The sequence below is a fragment of the Budorcas taxicolor genome, chromosome 4 (genome assembly GCF_023091745.1).
Source record: "Budorcas taxicolor isolate Tak-1 chromosome 4, Takin1.1, whole genome shotgun sequence".
Lineage (NCBI taxonomy): Eukaryota > Metazoa > Chordata > Mammalia > Artiodactyla > Bovidae > Budorcas > Budorcas taxicolor.
Window position 1 is genome coordinate 103931573 of NC_068913.1, and position 13998 is coordinate 103945570.

Sequence of the window (13998 nt, forward strand, 5' to 3'; positions counted from 1 at the left end):
CTGCTTCTATACAGAAGAAAAGTGGAAAGGGTAGAATGCTGAAGTATCAGTAATACTCATTTAGTCCCAGTTCAAGCTTTACAGGAAGCAAAGATTTGAAGTGAATAATCAGTATGCTGCTCAAAGTTACATGGAAGAACACTGGATACCCAATTTTTCTGCTGGAACCTGCTAAACAAATGTACCCTTGTGTGAGCACAGGCTTGGGCATTATCACCTCTACTTAAAAGAATTTTCATACTCCAGGCTCATTTCCTTTGGTCAAAAGGAGAATCCTTAGATTCCCACATCACTTACCTGTAGGGCCCGACCTTTGGTCTCAATGGGGAGAGTAAATGCAGAAATGGCACATACCACACAGACAGATGAGAAGAGACACAGGGCCCCCAGGAATGATGCACTCATAAGAACCTGAAAAGCACAAGGAATAACTCAATATACTGCACCCGAGTCACTTTTCAACTGATCTTCATGCCAAAGGGAAAATAAGGATTCATCCCACCAAATACATAAATGAAAGGCTTTGCAGCCATTCTGTAAATTGTGCAATTCTGACATCTTAGATCTAGTATTTATTTGGGCCAAGCTTTTGTAGGCATTTTGTGTGACTCTTCCAGAAGCTGGGAGTGATGTTAACATGCACCGGCCAGGTCAGACTTCTCCCTGCACCCACCCCTTGGCTATCACTGGAGAAACCAATACCTGGGGAAGATGAGAGAGCTGCCTGTTGTTATCCTACCCCTTCTCCTACCAATTCAGCTCGCTTAACCAGTAACCCTCTCCTTTCCTGTAATAACCCCCTCTGCTAAAAGTCAACTTGCCCTCTTCAGTTCTGACAGGATGAACCAAGAGGAAGTCTTTTGGGAATAGATGTAGTGTCTAGGTCCTGCCTTTACTGCCACTTCTATTTTAACACCAAAATTCCTACCACCTCCTGAATAATTCTAAACTAGCTCTACTTCATATCCTTTGCACCAGATTCAAAGTCCAAGATGGTGTGAGACCCTGCTGGGTTCAGTTGAGGTCACAGAACTGTGCTCCACAGCTAGAATCAGGGAGAGCAATTCCCTAGAGGGTTTTGGGCTCTGCTTGCTAGTGGGACTCCAGCAATCCAGCCAGTGTTACTGGATATTCTTTCAATAAAGTCTTCTATGCCTAAGTTAACCCAAGTCAATTTTTATTGTTAGCAAGCAAGAACTCTGATACCTAATTATAAAAATGGCCAAAGAGGAAATGCTGATGGCTAACAGGCACATGCGAAGATGCTCAACATCACTAATTATCAGGGAAATGCAAATCAAATCACAGTGAGATATCTCCTCACACCTATCAGAATGGCTAGCCTCAAAAAGCACACAAATAACAGATGTTAGCACAAATGTGGAGAAAGGGGAACTCTCGTACACTGTTGGTGAGAATATAAGTTGGTGCCACCACTGTGGAAAACAGTATCAAGATTTCTCAGATAACTAAAACTAGGACTACCATATGACGCAGCAATGTATTGTTGATATATATCCAAAACAAAAAACACCACCAAACAAGTGAAAAATACTAAAGATCATCTGGGAACTTCGTAGAAATGAGTCTTCAGGCTTCACTCCAGATTCACTGTATTAAAAACAAAGATCTCAATGTATGGCAAAACCAATACAATGTTGTAAAGTAAAAATAAAAAAAATAAAAACAAAGATCTGTAAATCCCTACTTCTAATAATCAGCACACACCAGGTACAAAGAGGGATATTACACAGTGATGAAAGATTCAGCCCAACAAGACAGCAGTCCTAAAGGCTGATATACTGAAGAGCTTCAAATTACATTCTTTCAGTAAAAACTGAAAAAGCCACTGTGGTGATTTTTCAGTAAAAAACCACTCTCCACAGTTGACAGAACTGCTAGACCAAAGATCAGCAAGGATAAAAAACTTTACAATACCATCAACCAACGGGAGTTCACTGACACTTATGGAACACCCCACCTAACACACAGCAGAATACATATTCTTTTCTAACCATGAAATATTCACCAAGAAAGACCTCATTCTGGGCCATAAAATTAACCTCAAAGGAATTAGAAGAACTGCAACCATAGAATGTGTTCTCTGACTAAAATGCTATCAAAGCTAGAAATAACAAAGATAACAGCAAAATTTCCAAACTCTTAAACAATCCATGTGTCGAAACATTAAGAAAAATAAAAAGTAACATTGAGGGGAATGAAAATCCAGCATATTAAGTTTGTTGGACACAGCTAATAGGAATACAAATAAAGTATTTAGAAATAAACTTAAGAAATGTGTAAGACATAAAGACTAAAACTCTACTAAGGGACATGAAAACTAAATTTGTTCTTAAATAGAAAAACACTATTGTTTTAAAAAGTAGTTCTCGAGGTAATCTGTAGTAACTCTAATGGATCTCAAGTAAAATCCCAATAGGATTTTTGAGTCAATTTGGAGGGGAAAAAAAAATTATTCTAATCATTAACATGTTTAAAACGCTCAAGAAACTTCTGAAAACATGTGTGGGTAAGGGAATCTTGAGGTGATTAACCCAAGAGCCACTAAACAAACTTCCAATCATTGGCAATATGATATTGATGCCAAAATAGATCAGTAAAGCAGTGAGTCACAAAATAGATCCAAGTATCTATGGAAATTGAATTGCCACAGTAGAAGCACGTGAATCAATTGAACTAGACAAATGCTTATGGGCCAGGAAAGCAGCTAAGCATTGTGTTGCTTTTTAAAGCTGGATCTTTAGCTCAGAGCTGAAGCATTAGTAAACTGTAAATAAAGAAATTAATGTTTTAGATGAAACACTGAAAGGCTTTGCTGTTTTAGAAATGTTTTTAGAAATATGGTTTAGTGGGTGCTGAAGGCCATTCAACATGACCCAAAACACTAACTCTCTAGGTGAAAATAACTGTTAAGTTGACAAAAAAAAGTTTTAATTTTATATGTCAGAAACTTGACTAGTAACATCTTAAGGCAAACCATGAACAAAGAAAAAATATCTCTAGTATAATAAATAGTTCATGGCCTGCAGAAATTCTGCAAATCACATAAATAAGAAAATTACCCCCAAAAAAAATACAAATGGATAATAAACAGAGGAGAGATGCTCAGCCTTACTAATAAAGTACACATTAAGACATGATATAATTTATTGTCCACCAATATCAAAAAAGGTTAAAAAGGGGATTTGACGGTGGTCAATGACAACCTAGAGGGGTGGAATGGGGCAGGAGATGGGGAGTTCAGGAGAGAAGGGAATATGTATACCTATGGCTGATTTCACATTAATGTATGGCAGAGGCCAACACAATATTGTAAAGAAATTATCCTCCAATTAAAAAAATAGAAGCAAAAAAACACTCAACATGAAAAAAAGGGGAGGGGTTCGTGATGATGGAAAGAAACAGATGCTTTAAGAGTGTGTTACTTATCAAGAGCATATAAATTTTTTAAATGAAAATAATTTGACAAGATTCATTGCAATTAAAATATACACACCCTTTGACCTAAAAATTATTCAATACACTTTTTCTACACAAGAACACTCTTCCTTAGACATCTGTGGTCACTCCCACATGACTCTGCCCTATTATAAATGCCCTCCCTAACCACCCTACACCTTATCACAGAAAATGAACCAATCTGATCACATGGCCCACATCTTGTATAACTCAATGAATCTATGACACATGCCATGTAGGGCCAACCAAGATAGATGGGTCATGGTGGAGACTTCTGACAAAACATGGTCCACTGGAGAACAGAATAGCAAACCAGTATTCTTGCCTTGAGAACCCCATGAACAGTATGAAAAGGAAGAAAGATAGGACACTGAAAGATGAACTCCCCAGGTCGGTAGGTGCCCAATATGCTACTGGAGATCAGTGGAGAAATAACTCCAGAAAGAATGAAAAGACCAAAGCAAAAACACCACCCAGTTGTGGATGTGACTGATGTTGGAAGTAAAGGCCAATGCTGTAAAGAGCAATATTGCATAGGAACCTAGAATGTTAGGTCCATGAATCAAGGCAAATTGGAAGTGGTCAAACAGGAGATGGCAAGAGTGAACATCGACATTCTAGGAATCAGCAAACTAAAATGAACTGGAATGGGTGAATTTAACTCAGATGACCATTATATCTACTACTGTGGGCAAGAATCCCGTAGAAGAAATGGAGTAGCCATCATAGTCAACAGAAGAGTCCAAAATGCAGTACTTGGATGAAGTCTCAAAAATGACAATGATCTCTGTTTCCAAGGCAAACCATTCAATATCACAGTAATCCAAGTCTATGCTGTGGCCAGTAATGCTGAAGAAGCTGACGAACAGTTCTATGAAGACCTACAAGACCTAGAAGTAACACCCAAAAAAGATGTCCTTTTCATTATAGGAGACTGGAATGCAAAAGCAGGAAGTCCAGAAATACCTGGAGTAACAGGGAAATTTGGCCTTGGAGTACAGGACGAAGCAGGGCAAAGGCTAACATGGTGTTTCCAAGAGAATGCACTGGTCATAACAAACACCCTCTTCCAACAACACAAGACTCTACACATGGACATCAACACATGGTCAATACCAAAATCAGACTGATTATATTCTTTGCAGCCAAAGATGGACAAGCTCTATACAGTCAGCAAAAACAAGATGGGGACCTGACTGTGGCTCAGATCATGAACTCCTTATTGCTAAATTCAGACTTAACTTGAAGAAAGTAGGGAAAACCACTAGACCACTCAGGTATGACCTAAATCAAATCCCTTATGACTATACAGTGGAAGTGACAAATAGATTCAAAAGATTAGATCTGATAGAGTGCCTGAAGAATTATGGACAAAGTTTCATGACAGTTGTACAGGAGGCAGTGATCAAGACCATCCCCAAGAAAAAGAAATGCAAAAAGGCAAAAGGGTTGTCTGAGGAGGCCTTACAAATAGCTGTGAAAAGAAGAGAAGCCAAAGGCAAAAGAGAAAATAAAATATATACCTATTTGAATGCAGAGTTCCAAAGAATAGCAAGGAAAGATAAGAAAGCCTTTCACAGTGATCAATGCAAAGAAGAGGAAAACAATAGAATGGGAAAGACTAGAGATCTCTTCAAGAAAATTAGAGATACCAAGGGAACTTTTCAGGCAAAAATGGGCACAATAAAGGACAGAAATGGTATGGACCTAACAAAGCAGAAGATATTAAGAAGAGGTGGCAAGAATACACAGAAGAACTATACAAAAAAGATCTTCACGACTCAGATAATCATGATGGTGTGGTCACTCACCTAGAGCCAGACATCCTGGAATGTGAAGTCAAGTGGGCCTTAGAAAGCATCACTACAAACAAAGCTAGTGAAGGTCATGGAATTCTAGTTATTTCAAATCCTGAAAGATGATGCTGTGAAAGTGCTGCACTCAGTATGCCAGCAAATTTGGAAAACCCAGCAGTGGCCATGGAACTGGAAAAGGTCAGTATTCATTCCAATCCCAAAGAAAGGCAATGGCAAAGAATGCTCAACCTACTGCACAACTGCACTCATCTCGTACACTAGTAAAGTAATGCTCAAAATTCTCCAAGCCAGGCTGCAACAGTACGTGAACTCTGAACTTCCAGATGTTCAAGCTGGTTTTAGAAAAGGCAGAGGAAACAGAGATCAAATTGCCAACATCCGTTGGATCATCAAAAAAGCAAGAACGTATACACAATGGAGTATTACTCAGCCATTAAAAAGAATACATTTGAATCAGTTCTAATGAGGTGGATGAAACTGGAGCCTATTATACAGAGTGAAGTAAGCCAGAAAGAAAAACACCAATACAGTGTACTAACGCATATATATGGAATCTAGAAAGATGGTAACGATAACCCTGTATGAGAGACAGCAAAAGAGACACAGATGTATAGAACAGTCTTTTGGACTCTGTGGGAGAGGGAGAGGGTGGGATGATTTGGGAGGATGGCATTGAAACATGTGTAATGTCATATAAGAAAAGAATTGCCAGTCTAGGTTTGATACAGGATGCTTGGGGCTGGTGCAGTGGGATGATCCAGAGGGATGGTATGGGGAGGGAGGTGGGAGGGGGGTTCAGGATGGGGAACACATGTACACCCATGGCGGATTCATGTTGATGTATGGCAAAACCAATACAATATTGTAAAGTAATTAGCCTCCAATTTAAATAAGTAAATTTAAATTTTAAAAAATAAAAATAGATTTAAAAAAAAAGACATGTATTAAGCAATAGTCCTAAGGTGAACCTTTGGAAAACCAAAATTCAGATATTAAGGAAATAATTTTGTTGTACCAATTCTGAATCATTCTAAAGCATGACAAATAGTTTTCTCTGTTGATTTATTTTTACATCATTTTATTGTCTCCAGCAGTGTCATCATTTAAAAACCAAATTAAACATAACTATGGGACAGCCAAAAGAAAAAGCAAGAACATTCCAGAAAAACATCTGCTTTATTGAGTATGCCAAAGCCTTTGACTGTGTGGATCACAACAAACTGGAAAATTCTGAAAGAGATGGGAATGCCAGACTATCTTACCTGCCTCCTGAGATATCTGTACGCAGGTCAAGAAGCAATAGTTAGAACTGGACATGGAACAACAGACTGGTTCCAAATAGGAAAGAGAGTACGTCAAGGCTATATATTGTCACCCTGCTTATTTAAGTTATATGCAGAGTACATCATGAGAAACACTGGGCTGCAGGAAGCACAAGCTGAAATCAAGATTGCTGGGAGAAATATCAATAACCTCAGACATACAGATGACAACACCCTTATGGCAGAAAGCAAAGAACTAAAGAGTCTCTTGATGAAAGTGAGAGAGGAGAGTGGAAAAGTTGGCTTATAGCTCAACATTCAGAAAACTAAGATCATGGCATCTGGTCCCATCACTTCATCGCAAATAGGAGGAGGAGGAGACGACAGAGGATAAGAGAGTTGGATGGTATCACCGACTCAATGAACGTGAATTGAACAAACTCAGGAGTTTGTGATGGACAGGGAGGCCTGGCGTGCTGTAGTCCGTGGGGTGGCAAAGAGTCGGACATAACTGAGTGACTGAACTGATCTGAACTAAACAACACTACACACCAGACCACCCCCACCACCAACTCTTTCCTCTGCTTTGTGTGTTTATATACATATTTTATATATTAGCAAACTGTCTCTTGCCTCTAGAATATCACTTCAAAGAATCTGAGGCACAGTTTTTACGATATTTGGAACATAAAAGAGCTCAATGACTAACACGGTTACACAGGAACAAAGGTTTGCGTGATGTTCAGGGGCCCCGTTGTTTGTAAAAGCAGAAAGAAAGAACATTAGAGTCAATTTCATCACCAAGGTAATGGCCATCTAATTATGTACATCTCTGCAATGGAAGTCTACACATCTACATAAAAGAATGAAGTTGATCTACACATACTAACATAATTATTAACGAGGAAAGACAGTTGCAATATGGAGATCTGTATATGGATGTGTGTGGATAGACTGATGGATGGACAGCTGTGTATAATGTTTGAACATGGACCTGTCTACATGTGTACTCACAGATGAGAATATATAGTGTAAAGAAGAGTCTGACTCCACTTCATGACAGCTGACAGCCATTAAGCCTCGCCCTCCTCACTTCCCTTGTACTCTAGCTCCTGAACAAACTGAAAAGAAAGACGGTGCTTCATCTTCGGTGCTAACAGGAGATTCAAGGCACACAAGCCCCTGACCTCACATGGGAACCCTCAAATCTGGCTGCAAAAAAAACCAACCAATCGCCTTGCCTGCTCCCTCAGAGACCTCAACTATGTAACTAAGCAATAAACCTTTCATACCCTCTTGGTATATGTATGTGTCATCAGCCTTGTTATGGGGGGCAGAGTTGGAGGGTGGGGGTGGAGTTCCATCTGTGTCTGCAGGTGACCATAACATGTAGATATGTAGAAAGATGTACATATTTATGACATATTTCTATCTACATATATAGAAGTATCTATGTATAATACATATGTAATAAGTTTATAGATGCACACATACAAACTGATATAATAACAGATAAGAGATATATCCATTAAAAAGGCATCTGGAAAAATACACCCCAAACTGTTACGAGATACAGCAGTTATCTCTACTGATAGAATTACAGGGAATTTTTCTTTTCTCAGTTACACATTTCTGTATCTGAAATTTTACAAGCAGCGAAGAGTACAGATGGGGGTCTCACCGCTAGAGTCCTGTAGTCCATGGTTGAGGATTTTGGTATTTATCACTGAGGAATGGCAAGGACAAAATGACAAAGGGTTTAAAGCATAAGAACAATATAAGATCTGCACAGATGCAGGGAGGAAAATGAAGGAGGTGGCTCAGACGGTAAAGTGTCTGCCTGCAATGCGGGAGACCTGGGTCGGGAAGATCCTCTGGAGAAGGAAATGGCAATCCACTCCAGCACTCTTGCCTGGAAAATCCCATGGATGGAGGCGCCTGATAGGCTACAGTTCATGGGGTCGCAAAGAGTCAGACACGACTGAGTGACTTCACTTTCACTTTCAAGAGCATGGAGAGACCAGGCAGGCTGCTATATTAGCCATCCAGTGAAAGGTGATAGTAGTCCAAACCAGAGTGGTACTGGTGCAAAAGGAGAAATGATTAAGAATTTTGCATCTGTTAGGATGTAAAACCCAGTGGCTTGGGGACTGGCTATGACAATGGGAGAGAATGGAACGGAGGACGGTTTTCAGGGTAGATACAGATGCCAGGCACCGATGGAAACTGTGAAGAGGAGTGGATCTGGGGAGAGATGTTACGCTTTTAATGCTGGCCTTGGTGAATTTAAGATGAGCTTGAGATATTCAAGCAGAAATGTTGAGGGGCAAATGGATGTGTGAATGTGCATCTCAGAGGAAAGCCCTGATCCTGAGATATAAAGTCGGGAGCCATGTGCACATAGTTGGTAATTAAAACCACAAAACTGGGTGAAATCACCTAAGTAGAGAGTAAAAATATGAAAAGACAAGGGTCTAATGTTGAGCAATAAGAATTCTCAATAATAAATTGCAGAGGCGGGGGTACCATGGATTCAGAAAGAGCAGCAGAGATGCAGGAGGAAGACTGCAGGTGATGGGTGCCACGGGAAGGGGAGGGCATGAGGGCATGGCCATCAGAATCTATGAGACGGAGCCATCCCGTGAGATGGAAGGTTAAAATGACAATTGTATTTGCAGATGTGGAACCAGATAGACCATAGCAAGAAGCATTTTGGTGGAGTCAGGATGATTGCAGCCAGGTTGGGACAGGAGGAGTGAGCAGGGGGAAAGAAATGAATACAGTGAAGAGAAGGAGTAGTGTGGCTGGAGAGAAGAGGAAATGGAGTTTTACAGTCTGCAAGCTATGGAATCTTAACATGCTGACCAAAGATTCAATGTGGAGGGATAGATTGGAATCACATGACACGTATAATGATAAACCTGAAAAACTCATGAGAATCAAATGAAAACCCATTGGAATGAGTTCAGTAAGCTGTTTGAAAATCCATAGACAAAAAACTTAATTGCCTCTCTAACTACAATTAACTAATTAAAATGTTAGACTAGAAGTTATAATGAAAAAAATCATTTATTTCCAATAATAATGAAAAGCCTTAAAATGCCTAAGAATAAACATAACAAGATGTACAGGATCTATTTGAAGAAAACAATAAAATCCCTGCAAGGAACATAGAATAAATGGAGAGAAAAACCTTGTTTTTACATGGGAAGGCAACATTAAGAGAAAAAAGTCAAATTTTCCCAAATTAACTGATACATTTAATGAATTAACAATTAGAATCTTAATAGGATTTGGGCAGACAAGGGAGGCACATTGCAAATAAATGATTCTAAAGGTTATCTGAGAAAGAATAGCAGTGAGATGGGGCATACACAGCCAGATTTGAAAATATACTATAAACCCCATCTGACTAATGAAAAGAATATGACAATGATGAAACCAGACAGATCAATGGACTAAAATAGCAAAGCTAGAAATAGACCAAGTAATTGTGGGAATATAAGTAGACAGTTCTAATCCACGAATAAAAAATAGGGTATTCAATAAATAGTGTCAGGACAACTGGGCTGCCATTCAGGAAATCATAAAGTTGCTTCCTGCATTTGACCTCACACTTTGATACTATAATGGCCTGAAAGAGGGCACATCAGATCAGGGATTTCTGGGTTAGAATCTGGGATGCATATCACTTTGTTAAAATGAAGCTGTAGACTTAATGATTTGAAACTTTTACATTTTATGTTGTGGGGGCTTCAAAGGTGGCTCAGTGGTAAAGAATCTGCCTGCCAATGCAGAAGACACAGGTTCGATCCCTGGGTCACGAAGATCCCCTGGAGGAGGACATGGCAACCCACTGCAGTATTCTTGCCTGGAGAATCCCATGGACAGAGGAGCCGGGTGAGTTACAGTCCACGGGGTCACAGAGAGTCAGACACAACTGAGCACACATAAGTATATTCAGTTCAGTCGCTCAGTGTCCGACTCTTTGCGACCCCATGGACTGCAGCATGCCAGGCCTTCCTGTCCATCACCAACTCCTGGAGTTTACTCAAACTCATGCCCATTGAGTTGGTGATGCCATCCAACCATCTCATTCTCTGTCATCCCCTTCTTCTCCCACCTCCCATCTTTCCCAGCATCAGGATCTTTTCCAATGAGTCAACTCTTCGCATGAGGTGGCCAAAGTATTGGAGTTTCAGCTTCAGCATCAGCCCTTCCAATGAATATTCAGGACTGATCTCCTTTAGAATGGACTTGTTGGGTTTCCGTGCAGTCCAAGGGACTCTCAAGAGTCTTCTCCAACACCACAGTTCAAAAGCATCAGTTCTCCAGCACTCAGCTTTCTTTATAGTCCAACTTTCACATCCATACATGACTATTGGATAAACCATAGCCTTGACTAGAGGGACCTTTGTTGGCAAAGTAATGTCTCTGCCTTTGAATATGCTGTCTAGGCTGGTCATAACTTTCCTTCCAAGGAGTAAGCGTCTTTTAATTTCATGGCTGCAATCACCATCTGCAGTGATTTTGGAGCCCCCAAAAATAAATCTGCCACTGTTTCCCCATCTATTTGCCATGATGTGATGGGACCAGATGCCATGATCTTAGTTTTCTGAATGTTGAGCTTTAAGCCAACTTTTTCACTCTCCTCTTGCACTTTCATCAAAAGGCTCTTTTTAGTTTTTCTTCACTTTCTGCCATAAGGGTGGTGTCATCTGCATATCTGAGGTTATTGATATTTCTCCTGGTGATCTTGATTCCAGCTTGTGCTTCCTCCAGCCCAGCGTTTCACATGATGTACTCTGCATAGAAATTAAATAAGCAGGGTGACAATATACGGCCTTGACGTACTCCTTTTCCTATTTGGAACCAGTCTGTTGTCCATGTCCAGTTCTAACTGTTGCTTCCTGACCTACATACAGATTTCTCAAGGGGCAAGTCAGGTTGTCTGGTATTCCCATCTCTTTCAGAATTTTCCACAATTTATTGTGATCCACATAGTCAAAGGCTTTAACCTAGTCAATAAAGCAGAAATAGATGTTTTTCTGGAACCCTCTTGCTTTTTAAGTGATCCAGCGGATTTTGGCAATTTGGTCTCTGATTCCTCTGCCTTTTCTAAAGCCAGCTTGAACATCTAGAAGTTCATGTTTTATGTATTGTTATACTTCAATAAAAAGTTTAGAGACTTTCCTGGCAGTACAGAGGTTAAGACTCGTGCTTTGACTGCAGGGGGCCTAGGTCTGATCCGTGGTGGGGGAACTAAGATCCCATATGCCATGCAATACAGCAAAACAAAAAATTTGTAGGCTTACACACCCTTTCTCCCAAAAAAACCACAAGGCCAAAGAAAAACTGGAAGAAAAGAGATGTGTATCCTTACCATTCTAATCACAGAACCCAGACACTGCAAATAAAAATATTGATATATTTGAGTGCCTATGAACTTTAAGTTCCTATACAAAGAAAGGGGAGCATAAATAGGAGTGAAAGACAAATGAAAAATTGGAGGGAATATCTGCAGTATGTCAGAAAAGTGAAAGACTTTATAGATATGAAGGACTGTCACAAATCAATGTTTTAAAACTGAATTTAAGATAGACAAGGAGTGGGCAAGCTAAAGTAGACACCCAATTAAAATATGAAAGGAACATTCAGTTTCATTCCTAACTGAAGAAATATGAATTATAATAACAAAGGGATATCATTTATTGTCGGTAAGGTTGGCAAAGATGAAAAAGATGAACAAAACCAGTTGGCAAGTATGTGAAACAGTGGGGCCTACCACTTTGGCACAGTCTTCCTAAAGAGAATTTTAGCACAGTGTATCAAAATGGAAAATGAGCAGACCCCCTGACCTACCAATCCAATTTCTAAGAATTATCCTAAAGAGATAATTGCATACTTTGATAAAAATGTAAGCACAAGGGAGCTTATAACTTGTTTATAATAGATATCAAATAGTCTAGACATTTACACAGAACTGATAAAGTGATTTAAAGTAACATTTGGAGTACACATATAATGACATTTTTCAGCATGAAAAAGGGCTTGACTTTTATTTTCATTGGCATGAAAAATGACTGTAACATATTGTTGCATGCCAAAAGTAGGCTATAAAAAGTTCATGAAGGTTTGGGTTCAAGATGAACTTGCCTCCTCTCATGGACACACTGAATCTAAACTACCGGCAAAACAATATCCTCTGAAAGAAACCCCAAAAGTAGCTTAATGACTCCTACACATCAAGCAAAGAAAAAAACCCACATCAAAATGGGTAGGACAGGCTGAGACACAGTCTTACCATGAACCCTCCCCCAGTTCATGCTTAGTCGCTCAGTCGTGTCTGACTCTTTGCGACCCTTTGAACTGTAGCCTACCAGGCTCCTCTGTCCATAGGATTTCCCAGGCAAGATAAAAGGAGAACTCACAAGTTTGAGCTTCTCCATGAGGAGTGATGGGTTTGAACCCCACATCTGGCACCACAGCTTTTAAGACCAGCACCTGAGAGATGAGCCCCCAAAACATCTAATTTTGAAAGCCGAAAGGGCTTGCATCCACGAGGCACATGAGACTGGGCTATCATAAACTGAGCATTGTTGTTAGAGTGCTCCCAAGGACTACCTAGCTATCCACCTGAAGCTCACACAGAGGTAATTTAACAACATCCATCTAGGAGCCTACTCTGCAAAGATACTCCGTAAACATGGAGGCTGGCAGGTGCCATCTCTGTGCTTTCTCTGTCTTGCTCCAGATCGCTGGTATCTCCCAGAAAGGAGCTTGTGTACATGTTCAGTGCAGTTCAGTTCAGTCGCTCAGTCGTGTCCGACTCTTTGCAACCCCATGAATCGCAGCACTCCAGGCCTCCCTGTCCATCACCAACTCCCGGATTCACTCAGAATCACGTACATCGAGTCGGTGATGCCATCCAGCCATCTCATCCTCTGTCATCCCCTTCTCCTCCTGCCCTCAGGGTCTTTTCCAATGAGTCAACTCTTCACATGAGGTGGCCAAAGTATTGGAGTTTCAGCTTTAGCATCATTCCTTCCAAAGAAGTCCCGGGGCTGATCTCCTTCAGAATGGACCGGTTGGATCTCCTTGCAGTCCAAGGGACTCTCAAGAGTCTTCTCCAACACCACAGTTCAAAAGCATCAATTCTTCAGCGCTCAGCTTTCTTCACAGTCCAACTCTCACATCCATACATGACCACTGGAAAAACCATAGCCTTGACTAGAAGGACCTTTGTTGGCAAAGTAACGTCTCTGCTTTTGAATATGCTGTCTAAGTTGGTCATAACTTTCCTTCCAAGAAGTAAGCATCTTTTAATTTCATGGCTGCAGTCACCATCTGCAGTGATTCTGGAGCCCAGAAAAACAAAGTCTGACACTATTTCCACTGTTTCCCCATCAATTTCCCATGAAGTGATGGGACCAGATGCC

The 13998-nt window shown here is 40.3% G+C and overlaps 1 protein-coding gene across 1 annotated transcript in view; it reads right to left on the reverse strand.

The window, feature by feature from the left end:
- Positions 1-276: 276 nt before the first annotated feature.
- SVOPL (SVOP like) overlaps positions 277-13998 on the reverse strand; it is a 92179-nt gene continuing 78457 nt past the window's right edge. The window contains exon 14 of the mRNA XM_052639047.1: positions 277-411. Coding sequence (XP_052495007.1) covers positions 277-411 — 135 coding nt within the window. The remainder of the gene's footprint in view (positions 412-13998) is intronic.